The sequence below is a fragment of the Belonocnema kinseyi genome, chromosome 9, assembly GCF_010883055.1.
Source record: "Belonocnema kinseyi isolate 2016_QV_RU_SX_M_011 chromosome 9, B_treatae_v1, whole genome shotgun sequence".
NCBI classification, from domain to species: Eukaryota; Metazoa; Arthropoda; class Insecta; order Hymenoptera; family Cynipidae; genus Belonocnema; species Belonocnema kinseyi.
Window position 1 is genome coordinate 47,568,568 of NC_046665.1, and position 19,577 is coordinate 47,588,144.

Here is a 19,577-nt window from a genome sequence, read left to right on the forward strand (position 1 = left end):
GATAAAAAAAAATACGTGTCTCTTATTTTTCGATGTATTACAACATATTGCAGTTTCATCAAAATCGGTGAGGGACACCTGGGATAGTTTCCTTGTAAGAAGATTATTTTTTGGCCAAACATTGAGTAGTTACATTGTCAGTTTACAAAATTAATTTCCAATTAAGAAGAACAAGTGTTTAAAAATGGCTCTTTTCAATGAAGAGGGTGTGGATCTCGAAACAGTAAGGGTACGTGGGTTAAAGTTCGCAGATGATAAGGTTGATCCCTACTGAAAATTTCTATATATGTTCCTATAAAGGATCCTATATAGGAACCTACATAGGATCCTATATAGGATTTTACATGGGATGCTATATGTTTCTCCTATAGGTGCCACCTATTGGAAAGGACGTAGGATCCTATATAGGTGCCTTTATAGGACACTCCTTAATAAGGTACCTAATAGTGTCTAACTGATGGCACCTAACTAATGATACCTCATGGTACCTAATGGTACGTGTGTCTCTAGGTGCTTCTGGAGGACGAAAAAAACTTCTGCGCAGCTGTAAGTGCTATAAAATAGTACTGCGCATCTGGATATGGTCCCATGCAGAAACATATACAGGATCCTATATAGGATCCTATATAGTATCCTTTATAGGATCCTATGTCATTTCCTATAGGTGGCACCTATAGGTAAAACACATAGGTTCCTATGCATAATCCTATATAGAATCCGATGTAGGTTCCTATATAGGAACCTATATAGGAATTTTCAGTAGGGATATGGCAGAGTCAATCGAAGACTTGCAAGGAATGTTGAATAAACTGAATGCAAACATGAAGAGCATGGGCTTCACGATTAACACAAATAAAACAGAAACGATAGTGTTCCAAGGAAAGAGTGAGAAAACAATATCAACATTATATGGAATGATGAGAGAATTGAACAAGTTGATAAGTTCGTATACCTTGGTAGCTTATTTACTAGGGATGGAAAGACAGATAAGGAGTAAGATAGACGCATGAACGAAGGTAAGAAGGTTATTGGTAGAGTAGGGCCCCTTATCAAAAGTAAAAATGTATCAAATAAAGCTAAAATAGCAATACATAATGCTGTATTTGTATCGCCTGTACTATATGGTAGCGAGACATGGACCTATCAAGAAAAAGATAACGGGTAAAATTAATGCAATTGATATGAGATTCTGCACATAATATGTGGAAAAACTCTAATGGACAAAGTGAGTAACGAGATAATTCTCAAAGAATGTGGTGCAGAAGAGACGATAGTAGACACATGGAAAAAAAATCGGTTAAGATGGTTTGGGCATGTTGAGAGAATGCCAAATGAACGACTAACGAAACAAGTGTATCAAGGTGGATTAAATGGCAGCGTGCCCAGAGGCAGACGCGGAAAGAATGGTTAGAATGTGTGAATGACACTTTAGTTAGAAAAGACATAAGAAGCCACAGAAACACAAGAGCCTGCATGAAAAAATGCATGGGCGTAAAAGAAGCTAGAGAAGTATGCCACACGGAGAAAACGATATTGCAAGAATTGCAATATATACCGTAATTCCTGCGCTATATATCGTAATTACCACATTATAATAGCGTAAAATCGTGATATCGTACATTGCAAGATTTACATTATATTTTTATATTATTTTATTATATGTGTGAGGGTTCTAGTAGTGGACAAGCGATGTTAGAGTATTTATCCTAAAAAGCTCCGGAACCTACTTGTACATTATCATAGTGCGCTTTATTTCAATACAGAGGTTTTGCAATATCATTGTGCGATATCTTTTCCTCTGTGCAGGACAGAAAAGTATGGCGGCAAATAGTTAATAAAAAGAGTGTCAGTAGAGTGAATGACGCCTGAAACTAAAGACCTAGGATACTAATGGACCCAAGTGGGGAACCTCACATAACGACTTTGTGAGGACCTTCACTTGGGGTGATTGTTGGAGAGATCTATCAGCAACCTGGGTTGGAGCAGTGTTGCGGAAAGAACGTTATTTAAATAAATGACACGAGAATTCTGGATCAGTCTAAAAATTTTATATCCCTTCCTTACATTACTCCCTTCTCCACCGAGTGAGTCACACCTACCCTGAAAGGGAAATGTCTTAATTATGTAATAATAATAATAATAATAATAATAAATAATAAAAGATCAATTTTCAAACAAAAAATATAGATTTTCCACCAAAAAAGATGAATTATGAATCCAGAAGGACAATCAGTGTTTAACAAAACAATTCAATTGTGACCCAAAAAAGATGATTTCAACAAAATAGTTCAATTTAAAAAAAATGTAATTGTTAATTTAAAAAAATGTAATTTTCAATAAAAAATTGATATTTACACCATTTAGTTCAATTTTCATCCTGTAAAGATTTATTTCCAATCAAATTGTCTGATCTTTAAACAAGCAAATATAATTCAACCCAAAATAATTGAATTTTCAAGCCAAAAAGAAATTTTCAAACAGTTGTCATCCTTTTCCAACCTTTTCCAACTCCAACTTTTCGGGACAAGACGCAAACAATTTTCAACCAAAACTGGAATAGCTACGTTTTCATTAAAAAATATTTTATATAGAAAAATATATCATTTTTTACCAGATATATGAATTTTCAACTAAAATAATGAATCATGAACAAAACATAGATTTTTATCAAATTAGTTCAACTTTCAGTCAAATAGTGGAATTTTCAACTACTATATAATTACATTTTTAATAAAATAGTTTCATTTTTATCATATAGTTGAATTTTCAGCCTATAAAGATGTATTTTTAATGTAACGGTGAACTTAAAAAAAAACCATCTAAATTCAACGAATAAAAGTTGCATTTTCAACCAAAAAGACGAATTTTTTAGGAAACAGTTGAATTTTCAACAAAAAAGTTAATTATCATCCAAATATAATTTTCCACTAAGAATGATCAATTTTTAACCAAATAAATTTCCAGTGTAAAAAAAAGTGTAAAGTGCACAAAAGATGAAGTTACATCCAAACTCAAAAGAAGTTCTACTAGACGCGTCTGGTTAAAAAATGTCTAGTTATTTGAATCATAAATTATGGTTAAGACGACTTGAAAATTGTAGTTAATTAAATCTGATTTTTTTCTGGGTTAAACTATTCTGGTTAATATTGCTGGTATCAGAAGTGTCGCGATCTTGCGTTGGTTTCCATAAATCTGTCTTTTGTCTGATGTGTCAAGTGACGCTTTGTCGTAAATGTCCAGTTCTTCAACAATCGCGATTTGTTTAATGTATTCTCAGTTGTATAAGTATAAATAATTATAGTTAACCGTGAATTTAATTGTGTTATAAGAAAAAGCTGCGCGTTGTCTCTTGACAGACCAGTGGTACAGGGGTACTTCTAAACTACGCACATATTTTTCGGGTGTCTTCAAAAAATATTCTCGAATATATTAACCTTTTAGGCAGTAAATAAAAAAAGTGAATGCTCGAGAATGTGGGTATGAACGCAGTGATCTAAGTGCATATTACACAAAATCCCGAAGTAAATAGTCTCAACGAGAAGTTTCAGAAGCAGAATGCATCAATAATATTTTGCTTTTACCTCGAGTGTTATATCTATCGCCATTTATTAATGTATCCAAATGGAGAGACGACATTTTAGCGAAGCGGAATATAAATTGCTAATACCAGAAAACTATCTAGTATTGATTTTTGGTTAATTTCACAAGAAAATCTGGTTGAATTTATCAAAATTCCTGGTAAAACTCACCGGGAAATTGTGAAACCAAAAATATTGATACTTTTAACCAGAACTTATACTAAAGACATATTTAACATTCTGTTCTGGTTGGTACTACCAGATTTTTGTTAGTTCAAGAAAGATGACTTAACTGCCATAAATGATGAATTTTGAATTCAGAAGGACACATTTTCAATAAAATAATTAGATTTTCAACAAAATAGTAGTTGAATTTTCAACCAAAACAGTTGAATATTTAACTAAAAAATATCAATTTTCAACGAAGTTTCTCTTCATCTCGAAATTTGAAATGAGTAGTCAAATATTTGTCACAATTTTGGTTAGTCGTCCCCGAATGATGCCCTTTTCCAACTCTACCATTTGTTCGGGATGTCTGGACGAAACAATTTCTTAATTAAAAATATCAATTTTCAAACAACAATAGAATATTTATGTTTGCAGTTTAAGAAAATTAATTTTCACGAAGAAATATCAAATTTTCAACAAAATTATTTATGGACGGCCCATTATCAGACACACTTGCTTGGTAACATTCCTGCTGAACCTGCCATAATCTTCCCCCTACTCTCCCCAAAACCGCCTGTCGCCAAATCCCAACCAAGCCTTTTTGCTCCAAGAGCTGGCGAATAAAAGTCCTTTTTAGAGCTCAAGTTTTACGGATGAAAGAAAGCTCTCGACCTCCCTAGGTCAATTTCATGTAAAGGCGATCGATCACTGGACCCAGACCTTGTCTACGATTTTGTTCGTGAGGAACAAGGCTTTATAGATATAATTTATTATTATGCGTATGATAGATTCATCCTATTTTATTCAAATTAGATTTCTTTTGTAGTGTTTTAGACTTCGAGTTATTCATTAGTCAATTACTTGGAAAATTTTCAATTAGCTTAAGAGATTTACAAAGTTCAGAAGTTTGTTTTTGAAAGGAAAACAAGTTTGAGAGAACTTAATTTAATTCGCAAGTTAATTCTAATTAGCTCTAAAATTTAAATTTGAAAGGAAGTATTCCAATTCGAAATGTGACGAAATAAACAAATAATATATTTATAAGTGTAGATTAAACGATTTATCAATAATTTTTTTAATAAAACCAATTCAGAAACTAATTTACCCTGTGGCTGGATCAAAATCAATTGGAGTTCAGGCCAAAGTTAAATCAGTTCGGTGTTCTTCTGGAAACGATTCTCACTGACAATGAGTTTGCAATGAGATTGTTTTCGAACTGCAAGTAATTAGATTTAGAGAACTATTGCATTTCTGTAATACAAGTTAAACCGTTCAATTTGGTTTTGGAATTAGATTCTTTTCGTTTTATTTTAATCAGGGTTGCTATAGGCTAAGGAATTCTGAAAATTAGGGGGATTTACAACCGGTAAGGGGATGTCAAGAAAGACCTGAAAGAATAAAGGAATTTTCGCTAAACTGAAGTTAAAGTTAATTTTATTTAATATTTTATTGAAAAATAAACAGCTTAGTTAAAAAGTTACTCTTTTACTCTACTGTTCTATTGTAAATTCGTCTTGCGTGGTAGAATATTCATTTTCTTTGCGACTAATTTCTCTTTCTTAGTTGAAAATTCAGCACTTTGCTGAAAATTCAACTTTTTTGTTGAAAATGCATCTCTTATCGTAGAAATTTCCACTTTTTTGGTTAAAAATGGTAACTTGTTGAAAATTAATATGGTTTGCTTGAAAGTTTAAGTATTTTATTTAAAAAAACTTTTATTTGAAAATTAATTTCTTAAACTGAAAATGTAGCTATGCCATTTTTTATTAAAAATTCAATTATTTTGGTAGATAATTAGAACTTTGTGGCTTAAAAATCATATTTTTTTATTTAAAAACTCTACTACTATGTGGAAAATTTGTATTTTTTTTATCTTGAAAATTCAGCATTTTGTATTACGTTTCTTTTCTTTATTGACTGAGAATTCTTTCATGGTTGAAAACCCAATGGGCACAACATTTTAACACGTAATTGGAACGTCCTAATATCGTTTCTTGGACGTACAAGTCAAAAGAAGTTACTTAAACGTTTTATGTTCGAAATACGTCTTTAAAACGTCTCTGGAACATTATATGTTTATGGAGCGTTATATGGACTGACTTATGACATTTTAAAGCCGTTCTAAAGATGTTCTTTAACGCTTGTGCTCACTGGGAATTCAACTATTTTATTGAAAATTATTCTTTTGGGGTTTTAAAATTAATCTTTTTTGGTTGAGGATTCAACTAGTTTCTTAGACATTCGTATTCATTGTTTTAATTCAACTGGTTTGATGAAAAATTAATATATATTTGTTGGAAATATCAACTATTGCACTTTTTGTTATAAGAATTTATTTTGTGTGGTTGAGGATTCATATCTTTGGTTGAAAATTTGTCTGCCTTATAGGAAATTCTTTTGCTTTTTAATTAAATATTAATAGTTTTAACAGAAATTTTAATTATTCCATTTTTTGTTAAAGAATGATTATTTGTGGTTAAAAGTTTATTTTTTAACCATAGTGGATGAAAATGTAAGGAGTTTAAACTTGGATGGCTTTTTAATTTGGACTTCTTCCAAATTTGGATGCTTTTTATTTTGGATTGCTTCCAAATTTGGATGTCTGTTAAATTTGGATTGCTTCCAAATTTGGATGTCTGTTAAATTTGGATTGCTTCCAAATTTGGACGCTTATTATTTTGGACATGTTCCAACCTTGGATGGCTTTTAAATTTGGATTGCTCCCAAATTTAGATTACTTTTAAACTGGATGATAATCTTTTATATGCAAATTCCTTTCTTTTTTTCACCTTCGTCTTTCATTTCTATGTAAGTGAAGGACAGATTTGATAAAATTCCTGCGAAGAATGTATATGCAAGTGCAATTTTTCGCCGAGTTGCATGGTAATTTTAATTCTCCTTACCCTCAAGTTCAAGAAAGCCACGAGCACTAAATTTGCATTTTGCTAGAAAAAAGTCCTGCTGGCATGGGAGTCTATTCATCCAAGGCAAGCTTGACGATAATCGATCTAGTCGAGACACATAATCGAGAGATCAGAACCTATAGTTTAATCTTAGTTCAATGATGCAATTAATTCTCTCGTAATGATACTTTTTTTTACCCTGGAATTTGATCGAGATGACGTCAAAACGGGTGCAGAGGTTGAATTACCAATTATAGAGAGTCGTATGTAGCCCAAGGAACATATTCACCGAAATCAAGTCCACCTAATGACAAAGAATGCTTTATACTTTGTCGTTTACTAAATTAATCATTTTCATTATAATTCTATTACTGGATACATTGAATCTTAAGAGTAATTTAATACTTTCAGTACGAAAATATTTCTATAATTTTAAATTTAGATACCTTTCTTTCAAGAGGCCATACAATTAAAAAAAAATAACTTTAGGGTGTTTTTAAGACTATGCGACACTTATCCGGTTCCATTTTACCGACCTTTTTTATTGCCAAAATCCTGTCCACACGAAGTGAGAAATCGAGTTGACAGTTTGGGGAATTAAATAGGGAGCGCTAAGATTGAAAATATATTTTTTGATAAGTGGTAATTTAGAAAAAAAATAAAACTTGATTCAGAGAGTAATGATTAAATTAAATTTTGAGAACTTTATTTTTAATTGCAGATTATATTCGGTTCGTTTGAATTTCAGATTTTATAATTTTATTGCATTTTGTCTATGAATCGCTTTCAGATTTTTGGATTGGTTTCAACTTGACTGCCTTTTAAATGTGCATTGCTTTAAAAATTAAAGCCTTTCTAATTTAGAAACAATTTTAAATATCGGTGCCTTTTATATTCAGATTAATTCATAATTTAAGCATTTTTATTTTGGAATACTTTCTCATTTGGATGTATTTAAATTAATTAGCTTTAAAATTTGTATTACTTCTACTTTTTAAAATCTGTTAAAACAATTATTTTCAATTTGTGCCTAAAACTTTCAAATTTGTAATCCTTTGAAATTGGGTTTGTTTTAATGTATGGCTACTATGGCGGAGTAAAAACCCTAAAATGAATCAAATCGTTTGAGCCGATGGAAAAAAATGTGTGGGCTAACATCCGAAATAAGTAAAACAAAATTTAATTGATTCTTAGCTTGATTTTTGTTTTTTGATTTAAAAATTGAAACTTTTGAAAATTGAAACAAATTTGTCTATTAGTTCAAAAATTATTGCGAATTTTGAATGTGTATAATTTCTTTGGTTTAAGCTGAAAAATGTAAGGGTCAACACATTCAACTTTTTCCAATAATGTGTGTATATGACTCAACCTAATAAACATGGTTTTGCATATTTTCAAAAAATTTAAAAAGCAAAAAACTTGTTTCAAATTTATCATTTTTTATCAATGACAATTTATAAAACTTGTACATATAACAAATTCGCCATAATTTTTTAACAAATAGGAAGTTTTTGTTAAATTTTTTTCAAATTTTCGAATAAAAAAATAGAGCAGAAGATATTTATCGTTTACACAATCTTTTCCACCTTTTTCGGATGCTAAGCCAAACATTTTTCCTCTCAGCTCAAACAATTCGATTAATTTAAGCATTTTGATTTCACCCCATTGGATACCTTTAAAAGTTAGATATTATTGAAAATGTTGCTTTTTACTTTGGAACACTTTGGAAATGAAAGCTTTAAAATAAGCATGAAGTTTCTCTCAGATTCAAAGTTCAATAATTTTCCCTTCACCAAACGCCTCCTTTTAATTATTAATAATCAAACTGAAACACTAAAATTTTGCAAGGACTTAAAAGTCCGACCTTTTCTCCGCAACCAGTCATTTTCTCCCACTTTTTTGCTCCCAGGAAATTCCACTTTGCAAAAAACTGTGTCAATTTTTCTCGCGCAATCCCTTCTGAAGATTTCGCTAGTAAAACGAAGACTGATCTCCAAGCTTCAAAAGGAAGGTAAAATAAATTCCCCTAAACATTTTTTTCACATGTTCTCTCTCGTTCCTTTTCTCTGAAAATTGTTGTCTTTTTTCACTTATTTTCATGTTCTTGCAGTGGCGAATAAGAGTTTCCTTGTTGAGTGGCTGTCAGTTGAGAAAATTACTGGACAGGATTGACTGGGTGTGTGTGGATACATAAATAGGGACTTGAGTCTCGGGGCCTTACAGCATCCGCGACTTCTGAAGCGAGTGGATCGAACCGGTCCCGTTTCTTTATTTTTAAATTTATATCATATAAAATTCAATTTCTCGAATCGAAAAGGGAGAGAAAAAAATTTGCGATGGACCTCCAATGAAAGATGTTCTTCTGGACCAGACAGAGGTGCTCGGAGTTAACTGTCTGACCAGAATGTGCTGGATTGAAATCGGGTTTCACTTAGGAAGATAAATTGCAAATCGAATAATCGACTTCTTTCTAACTTTCCGAAAGTCAATAACTCAAGACTTTTTTAAAAAGTCCAAACAATGTTTCTGAGTTTTAAAGTTTCTGAATTTGGAATTCAAATCAAGAAAGAAGCAGGAGGGAAGTGATTTTATAAAGTGAAAAAATCTGTGGAGTGAACTCGAAAGTGACAAAAGTTCTAAATTATAATAATAATTGAATAGGATGAAAAATGGAGAAATAAAATAGTAGGAGAGATTCGGACTGGGATTGTTATTAATAAATTATATAAATAAGTTTGTAAACATATTTTTCGAAATTGATAGCTTTTTTCTCCACAAAGAAAGGGAGAAACTCGTTTAAAAATGTTGAAAAATAAAGGACTGTGTCTCTTGTTCGCGTTGTGGTGTGCATCCCTTTGCCTTTCTGATGAGAGCAAAAATGGAACAACAACTCTTACGCCTGTTGTAATTTCAGACCAACAAGAATGTAAGGAGACGGAATTTAAGTGCAGCAATGGAAGGTGCATTCCTGGAAATTGGCACTGTGATGGAGAAAAAGACTGCCCTGATGGATCTGACGAAAATTCACTCGTTTGCAGTGAGTTCATTTTTTATTTGACATTTTTTTCAAATTAAATTCAAGAAATCTCCTTGCCTCGCGGGCAGGTTTTCGTTGCGCGCTGTGCCCGCGCCCGCAAGTTTAGGCGCGCACCCTTATGTTGTAATCTATCCATAAATTAAAATTCGATGTTTTAACTGGCCTTGTTCAGGATTACAGTTAAAATTACGTATCTTATGAAAAAATAATCAGTAGCACATTTGTAAATCATTTTATTTTATCTTGTGTCGTTTTCCCGTAAATTAACCAGTTTTAAAATTTTATTTTTCAAGAATAAAACAAGAAATATGCCTATTATCAGAGAATAGTCAGCAGCAAATTTAGGGACTCTTTCTGGGTGAACAATTTTTTCATTAAACATTTTATTTTGTTTGTTGTCGATACTTCAAAATTAAAATGTTTTATTTATAAAGTTATTTCTTACGATTCAAATGAAAAATACGAGGGCAGAATCCATTTTAAAATAGGAAGATTATATTCTTTAAGTCGCATAATCTCTCAGCGACGAAATATTTTGTTTTATTTACTTATATTTTTTGCCGATTTTTTTGTTGAATTTTGTCTTTTATAAGGAAGACCTACTATGAGTTGTTTCCGGACTAAACCGTTTTTTGGGAAAGCGATTTTTTACGTCAAATTGAGTTTTCGAATTTTCTTGGTAACAACAAAAGGTACACAAAATTAATATGAAAGTTTGCATATCCAGAAAGTTCCCCAAAAAATTGCTCTTTCTATTTTCTGACATCTTGTTTTGCTTAGGAGAAAAGTGATAAAACTGACCAGAGTGCCTTCCTAATACGAGCAAAAACTTTTTAGAGTATTGCAACAAATAAAAAATGTAAAGTTTTTAATAAAATCTTCTTATTTTTTATTCTTCGAAATTTTAAAACATTGAAAAGAAGATTTTCTGGAAAACTTCACCTTTTTATTTTTTGAAAGATTATTTTAAAGTTTCTGTTCATATTGAGAAGACATTGTCAGTTTACGGATACTTATACAGTTTACTTATCAGTTATCACTCTATTAGTGTTATTTAGGCTAAACCATTTTTGAGGCTGGTAGAATTTTTTCCCCGGAAAATTGAATTTTTTAATTTTTATCTTAAACGAAACAAAATATGATAAAAGAGAAGCAGGGATTTTTTGGAGAACTTTTGTGGATACGAAAAATTTTGTGTTCATTATTTTTTGTAGCTTTCTGAATTATGTCAAAAACTATAGGAGTTTTAAAAAAATATATGTTTTTTTTTAATAAACGTCAAAATTTCAATTCTCGCAACTTCATGGAATTTTTTACTCTCAAATCGGAAAAATACGTGCCGCCTAATTTCCTCTAAAAACAACGTATTTCGTCGTTAAGACATACTGCGGCTTGTAGTGTCTGCATGATTTCAAATGGATTCGAGTCGCGTCCTATCCGAAAATGGTCAATCACAAATTTCAAGAATTTCTCTGGATGAACAATTTTATGTCTTCATTTTTTGGTGTCTTGCATAGTTTGACCGCAAAGTACATTTTTTTATTTTTGAGTAGTTTTTGTGGTAAATAAAATGAGAACTGTTGGTAAAAAAAAAGACTGGTTAACGAACTAAACCTTTATTTTTGGACTCTAAAAACGTGGAGATTTTATCAAATCCGTGATAGTTTTCACGCAAAACTAATACCTTTGCATTATGACGAGAATGTAAACATCGTTTTTGGAATCAAAATTAATTTAAATTACATACAACTACAGGATCAGATCAATTTGTAATTATTTTAGTAAATACTTTAGGTCAAGTTTGAATAAAGTTCCAAAAACGATCTTTGGTCATATGTATTGCTTAGAAAATTATTATTTTTTATACGATATATAGATTTTTAATTAGAAATTAATATGTTTTCTTTTTCAGGCAAAGTAGGGGTTTTGTAATTCTAAAGTTATCTTACATTTTTTCTTGCTAATACTAGTTTAAATTGGTGAATCGTTCAAAATCCTGAATTCAAGATTTGCGCTTAATGCTAAGCCTCTAAAGTTTTCAATATTTGAATCACATCCGAACATTTTTTTCCAAATCGAATTTTACTTTGACTCGTTGGATTTAATAATAAATGAATCCTTTCAAATTGTTTAGTCAAATAATTTCACTTTGTTCGTCTGGATGAAACAAATTTTCACCAACAGTGAAATTCAATAAACCGTGGATCAGTCAGAACATTGTTAATGAGACAAACAATGTTTGGCACCATTGCATGTCGATTTTAAATGAACGTTTTGCATTAAAACTATGTAAATTGCATCAAATTTCCGGTTACAAAGGTCTAGTGGCAAAAGTCAGTCGACCCAAGCAAGTTGTATTTCCTCAAAGGAGAAAATTCAATTCTTGCTTCACTCGAATTCATCAAAGCCGAAGAAATTTAAATACATTGTTTTGTAGGTAGCCAAACTTTTTGTAATGCAAATATTTCTTTTGCTTGAGTACCTTCTATAAATTTCACATAGGCTTCTAGAAAACGTTTTTGCTTTAAATTAAAGACCTGAAAACATTAAATTCTTGTCAGATGATTGCCTGTTACTTTTCTTGGAAATGAAAAAAATTAAGCTGCTTTGGACAATTTGTGAAACTATTTGAAAATATATTTTCTGTATTTTTCTTCAATTTAAGCAGCTTTCGTCGTCTCAAGAGATCTCTAGAAGTTCTCTCTCTTGCGGCCAAGAAATTTGATGCAAATTTGTATAAGATAGAAAAATAAGTAAACTTAAAGATAGGAATCCTAAATTGTCAAAAGGATTGAAATACTAAATATCTTTGGTTCTGTATTAAAATCTTTATCTTTTTGATTGCTGATGATATATTTTAATTAACTTTTGATTATTCCAGGAAGAGATTTTATAATAGAAATTGGAAGACATGAGATTTTCTTTCATGGGAGAAGGTTTGTCATTGGAGACTTATAAGGAAATTTCGAACGATCAGTAGTATTTCTGGACCTTGTTCTGTACTTGGACACTAGTATAAATGACGTGTGCTCACTTTTGAGTCACTATTGAAATTTGAAATAGGGAACGACCAATTTTTCTGCCACGAAAGAATTTGTCACAAAAAATTCAAATTCCTAACAGATTTGTCTGAAGGTGAAGAATATTTTTCCTTCAATGGAAAATTGTAATCAATAGCAATTTTGTCTATTTTCTTGAAAAAAAAAGGAATAACGTTTTTTATCTTCTGGTGATATTTTTACAATTTATTATTTTTATCTTCATATTAATGTCTATACCCTATTACAAAATGAGAAATCTAAAAACTGAGATCCTAATATTAAACGAGAAATGACCATCAAAAGTTTACCCCTCAAAACGCCCGAAGCCATTTCGTGAGCGATCATTGCATATCTCCTTAAAATTAAAGTTTCTAGTTCTCACTTTGTAACTAGGACATTGTGGTTATTACATATTTAGCGGTTCCATTAACTTTATTTTGAAGTGCCCATCCAGAACTTTTTTGAAATTCAATTACATATATCCAAAAGAAAGTTTTTATATTATTAATTATAGTTTCAAAACAAGGACACCACGAAAGGATAAATTTTAATTGCTATGCTGATTTTACCACTTTTAAATATTCGGAATATTTTCTGGACGGATGACGTTGAGGAAAGTCGTAATAAAAGTTTAAAAACAATTTTTTAATTAACAATTGAAGAGGTTTTATGTACGGGCGATAAAGAAATTTTAATTAGAATTACCTGATAATAGGGTTATTTAATTGAATTTTGAAACGCGGATATCTTGAATTTTACGACTTTTAAAAGTTTATCTCTTGCTGGTATAGATTCTTTTGGAGACTTTTTAAATAGGAAGCCTTTCAAAATAGTATTTTCGTCAAATTAAGAATGTATTGGATTTAAACGTCACTTAAAAGGGTATTCTGTCGGCTGCCACTGTCATGTTGATGCTGTTGAAATCTTGAGGATGTAAATTGGGATGTACTTCAGAACTAATATTGAGGCATCTAAAAGTCTATAAATGTGAAAAGTATCAAAATTGTAAAATGGACGGCTGTTAAAAATGTATTTTCATGATAGCTGTTTAAGCTTAATATTGGATTGCTTTCATATTTTGATGCTTGTAATATTTTTATTTCTTTAAAATGTTAATGCCCTTTTACATTTAGACAACTTTCAAATTTTAAAGCGTTTAAAATTTTTTATTTCCAATCCACTCTATTAATTAAAAATTACCTTTAAATATGGATGATATAAAAGTTAAGATTTTATTAGGACTATTAATACTTCTAAACCTAAATGCCTTTTAAACTTTGGATTGCATTTATATTGGTCTATCTTTGATTTATATTGTTTTCAACTTTGGATACCTTGTATATTTAGATTGATTTTCAATACATACCTTTAATTTGGAATTGCTTTCAAATTTGGATTTCTTTCACATTTAGTTGGCTTGAATTCAATAAAATGAGGTGGCTAGTGATTTTAAATTAAATATAAAACATAAATATTAAGTATTAATAATGAAGATTAATATTATTTGTTAATATTAAATATTAATTTAATGTTGTATATTTTAGAATTTGAATAATTTTAAGTCTGATTGAAGGTTCACAGACTTACTTGTCGTTAAAATTTAAAAATAATAAACTTAAAGGCAATGTAATTCTTATTATTTTCAAACTTGGATTTATTCTTTCAAATTCCGAGGTTCTTAAATTTGGACTTCTTTCAGTTTTAGTTTTAAATTGAAATTGACCTTTTGTAATTGAAAATAAGGTAAATGAGTTCTATTCGAGAATTATTAGGACCTTCCTCGTAGTATAAATTTATTTGTAAATCTAGTTAACATTAAAAATAATCAAAGGTTCAAGATCTTGTGGGGAAATGGAGTTCCAGTGTGCTCCAGGACAATGCATTTCTATTTCCTGGGTTTGCGACGGGCAGAACGATTGCACCGACGGAATAGACGAGAAAAACTGTCCAAGTAAGTTTTCGCCAGGTGCATCTGCATAGGTCTGCTCGCGCTACGCCGTAAAGGAATCAGCATCAGGAGAGAGGAAATTGCGGATGAACGTCAGCATGAATAAAATAAAAATACTTTTTCAGCGTCGACGTCTCAGAATTCATAAATTGCATGCTTTGCACCGACAAAAATATTTCCATTTCAAACCACTTCAAAGCATTTTCCACCTTTCGAAGGATTCCACCCTTACGAACCTTACCTTTTAGGTCATTTTGAATTATTTTAACTTTCGCTATTCCTCTAAAATAGTTATTTTTATGTCCTTTCTCTCTAAATTACTAAAAGCGACCAAATTAATTCCTAAAATTAGCTTTACCTTTGACTTCAAATAAAAAAAATTATTTTCAGACTTAATTTCTAGAAATATAAATTTTATTCCGATTGTACTATTTACCTTTCAATTATTGATTACTAGATCGAAACCTGCTTTTTACAATTTGTAAATGTTTCATGTCTTACTATTCAATATGTTTCATTATACTGTGACCAGGGGATCCTTCACCCATCGGAATTTAGTTTGAATACATACTCCTGCCAGTAGTAGGCTTATAAAAATCCACGTACGTTACTGGAAACTCCAAGCTCTTTTCGTATTGCCGGCACTTTTGCTAGTTTTATTGGTTTTATTTCATTTTTTATTGAAGGCATTCGTTTTCAACCACTCTTTTATATGTTTTTTAAACCTTTATTTCTTCCAAAGAAAATATTTCAAGGATAAGATATTCTAAGGATAATATTTCAAGGATAAGAAAAATGGACTGTTTCAATTCGCAAGCCATATTAGTTAAAAAAAATTAAACGTCCGATTGAAACTTTAAAAACTATTTTCTAGCTTTAAAAAATTTAAAGTTAATAGATTCATAATTAAATTTTCTTGTTCAAAAGAGAAATTTTAAATAAAATATTAGAAACTAAATAGTTTGAAGCTGAATTGTTTGAAAATAGAAAGCCTTAGATGGTTATAATTTTAGAGTGCTAACATTTAACTTTCAACGTTACAATTTTTATTTTGTCATTAAGCAATTTTTAATTTATGATTGAAAGTGTTGAATTTTTATGTCTAAATAACCATTGAACAATTATTAATTTGAAACTACTTAAAATAAAAATCATTTTAAATGTTTTAAATAATTGATTTTTTTGTTAATCAGAATTCTTTGAACTTTTCATTTGATAAAAGTTAAAAATTGAAAGTATGAATTTTAATGGCATTTAATTTAAAATGGTTAAATTGGACAGTGTTAAAAGCTTCCAAGTTATGCGCACAAATTATTATTGACCGTTTGAATTAAAAATGTGTTTTAAGCCTCAATTGTAAAAGTTTAAAATTTAAAAGAGTTCTTTTTTGAGTGCGTCATTTTGCAGTTTAGTTGAAGTACTTCAAATAAAATAAAAAAATCAGTTTAAGAGTTCTAATTTCTTTATTTCAATAACCGTGAAATTGTTTTATAACCCGGGAAATGACTTATAATAATAGTTGAATTGTCTTTTATGCTTATTCTATTTTATATAATTTTATTTTACTATTTATTTATATTTGAAAATAATAATAAAATATCAATTGAATAAAGAAAAATAAGAATTTGACATAAAAAAGGCCGCTTAGAGGTCACATAAAGAAAAGTGTTCAAAAGATGCCGGCAGCAGAATTCGAGCCCGTGCTTTGTGGTTACAAAGTGGGAGCGCTACAGCCTGATCTAAACGTGAGTTCGTGAGTTGAAAGGGTATTTTATTACTGTAGCATATTACAATTATTTTGATAACGAACTATTGCTGGGAGGAGTATGAATCCAAACAAAATCCCGAAGGGTGTAGGTTGCCCTATTAATTATAAATTTTCGGCTGTTGCATGGGACATTTTCGCTTATTCATGCTGATTTCAAAATACTAATTATTCACTCTCAGTTTATATGTTCTTTTTGTTATTTTAATTGAATAATTTAGTCCAATTTCGGTCAAATAAAAATTGCTATTATTATGCAAATAAAAAGGTTGAATAATAAAAGTAATGGGTTTCCACTGATGAAAAGTTCTTGATTTTTTTAGTCTGTTTTAATTAAAATGAAAAAGAATCCCTTGGGATGCAGAAATGAATACATTGGACTTATAATTTATGAAACTGAAACGTCGACATGGAAATTGATTTTCCATTTTTCCCTCCTAATATATTGACACGTCAGAATGGCGAGTTTATTCCCTTGGGATGGACGCACGTCATCGATTGATCATCACCCACTTTCATTGGGATTCATGCAAATCAATTGTTAACATTTATAGGAGATAAGAATTGCACGTCGGAACAATTCACGTGTCGCTCGGGAAATGGGGAATGCGTGGCATTGACGTGGATGTGCGACGAAACCCCCGACTGCTCTGATGGGTCGGATGAAGCTGATTGCAGTAAGGGCTTTTCGCTTTTGCATGAATCCATTGCACGTTCAAAGTCACAATCATTTATTAATAGGATCACTACCATATTTCTGTGTTCAAATTTATTATTCTCTTTTAAATCTTTTTTATTAGATTTCCTTTTATTATGAAAACAGTGTTCAATAGCAGGAGGGTTGTGTCTATAATTAGAAGAAAGAAGGAATAATACATTTAACAAATAAATTGCGATTTAATTATCTCGACTTAAACTAACTCTATTTTAATTGGTGATTTGAAAAATGTTGAATTCGAAGAAGACATTTTAATTAGAAAGATCGTTTAAGGATAATTGAGAGAGTTTTAATTTTCGTTTTGCCTATCCTTTTAAGTGTATGTAGAAGCTTAAAATATGGATCGAATTTTAATTTGGACGCATTTTATAATTGAAGGTCTTTTAATTAAAATGTCTTTCAACATTTTTATATCTTTGCAATTGCAGTTCCTTTGAAATTTGGTAAATTTTACACTTGTATGGCTTTCAAAATCAGAGGCTTTTGAATTTGAATATATTTAAAATTTGCATGTCTTTTTATGCTTACATAAATGTCTTTACATTCTTCGGAATTTTGTTTGGATTCATACTCCTCTCATAGTACCAAACTTGTAATATGTTAAAGCAATAAGATACTCTTCTCAGCCATTCTCGTGAAAATCGTATTTTGACCCTTTCAAGCATGCATTTGTCCCTTACATACGAATTGTTTGAAACTTCATGCACGGAAGGTTTTTTTATGGTCGCTGATTACAAATCTTTGAATTTAAAAAAAAAATCAAAATGGCACATACAATGTGGCGGACATACAAATGTAAAAATAAGTTCCGTGCCTTCAAAATGGGGTTTCGGGGGTTGTGTTTGTCGTTGATTACGAATCTGAATGAAAAATTCTAAAATTCAAAATAGTTGGTCCAATATGGTCATGTGCCGCAAAGTGTCAAAAAACCTACGTACTTAACATAGACCGAGGCTGGGGAGTCTAGGTTCAATTCTTGCTGCCTGCATTTTTTGTCAATTTTTTTTTTGCATTAAAATCGTTTTTTATTCTAATTGAATATTAAATTTATTTAAATCAAACCAAAATATTCATTTTTAACCATTTTTGTTGTATGTAGAAATTGGCTTTTTCAACCTACACTTTTAACGCGGATATTTCAAGGATAAGTCAGTGCCACGATATCCTTGGAAAATTCGAATTACCAATGCAATTTTATGTTCTAAAATATCATTCGTTACCCCAGTTTCAAAATATATTAATATGATAATAATAATAACAATAATAATAATAGAAAATGCTTTTTATTAAAATTCTATTTTCATATCATTTTATTTACAGATTTCTTTATATCTGATTATATATTTTATTCTTTTTACACTATTTTTATATATTTTATTTTTATATCATATGAAAACAATAAAACCCAAAATAAAAATGTCCCGCTCAATGAAAAAATGAAAATTTCTATAAAAATGTCTTGCAGTAAAAATGGTGAAAGTTAACAACTTAAATTTTTTCATATGAAAAAAATGGTTCAAAATTAATATTTTTGCTTGATTTGAATAAACTTAATATTCAGTCGATATAAAAAATGTGAATTAAAAAAATTTTAAAAACGGCAAAAAGCATCAATCGAGCCCAGACTTTCCGGTTGTAAACTCGAAGCACTACCGCGTGATCTAACCAGGATTTAAAAGACAAATTACCCCATGTAGCGTTCGTGAATTGGCTAAAAAACACGTCTTGCTACTTTAGCATATTACCAGTTTTGTAATGACCCATTGAGGAGTATGAATCCAAAAAAGTTTCTGTGTACTTCAATAGTTTTAAGTTTTGTGGCTTGTTCGGATGCCTTCGAAGTTTGTATATCTGTAAAATTTGAGTTTATTTCAAATTTTAAAAATTTTTTAATTTAGTTGCCTTTATTTAGTTGCCTTTACAAATTGGATTTTTTCAAACTTTTATATTTGAATAACTTGAAAATTTGGTTCTTTTAAATATTATAGATTATATATCGTTCCTTTTACGTATTGATTTTTAAACTTACGACATTTTTAATTCATCTTAATTGAAATTTGAATTCAATTTTTTCGCCTTAAAAATTTAGAGGTATTTCAAATTTGAATTCCTTTTTTTGTTCCTTTCTTATGCTTTTGAGGATTCCTTCAAACTTGAAAGCATTTACTTTTGGATTTTTATTTAAATTTTGGATGCTGTCCAACTTTGAAAGATATCACTTGTTTATTTGTACTCAATTTAGCGCGTATTAATTTTTAATGTTGATATTCTTCCATTCTGCATGCTTTCAAAGCTTTATTTTACATTAAATTTGTCAACTTAGCAACAAAATAACATTTGATAGGGCTGATATTTTCGTTGCTTCATAATTATTTAAATAAATTTTCAATAAGGGAACACGAATTTGAAATAAAATTTA

General features: G+C 30.2%; 1 protein-coding gene across 7 annotated transcripts in view; it reads left to right on the plus strand.

The window, feature by feature from the left end:
* LOC117179492 (very low-density lipoprotein receptor-like) overlaps positions 1 to 19,577 on the plus strand; it is an 89,781-nt gene that overhangs the window by 55,992 nt on the left and 14,212 nt on the right. For 3 of the 7 annotated variants that reach the window (XM_033371351.1, XM_033371352.1, XM_033371355.1), the window contains exons 3-5: positions 9,564 to 9,686; positions 14,559 to 14,678; positions 16,995 to 17,117. In XM_033371351.1, coding sequence (XP_033227242.1) covers positions 9,564 to 9,686; positions 14,559 to 14,678; positions 16,995 to 17,117 — 366 coding nt within the window. The remainder of the gene's footprint in view (positions 1 to 9,563; positions 9,687 to 14,558; positions 14,679 to 16,994; positions 17,118 to 19,577) is intronic. The other 4 variants (XM_033371353.1, XM_033371357.1, XM_033371354.1 and 1 more) reach the window with 3 other exon arrangements.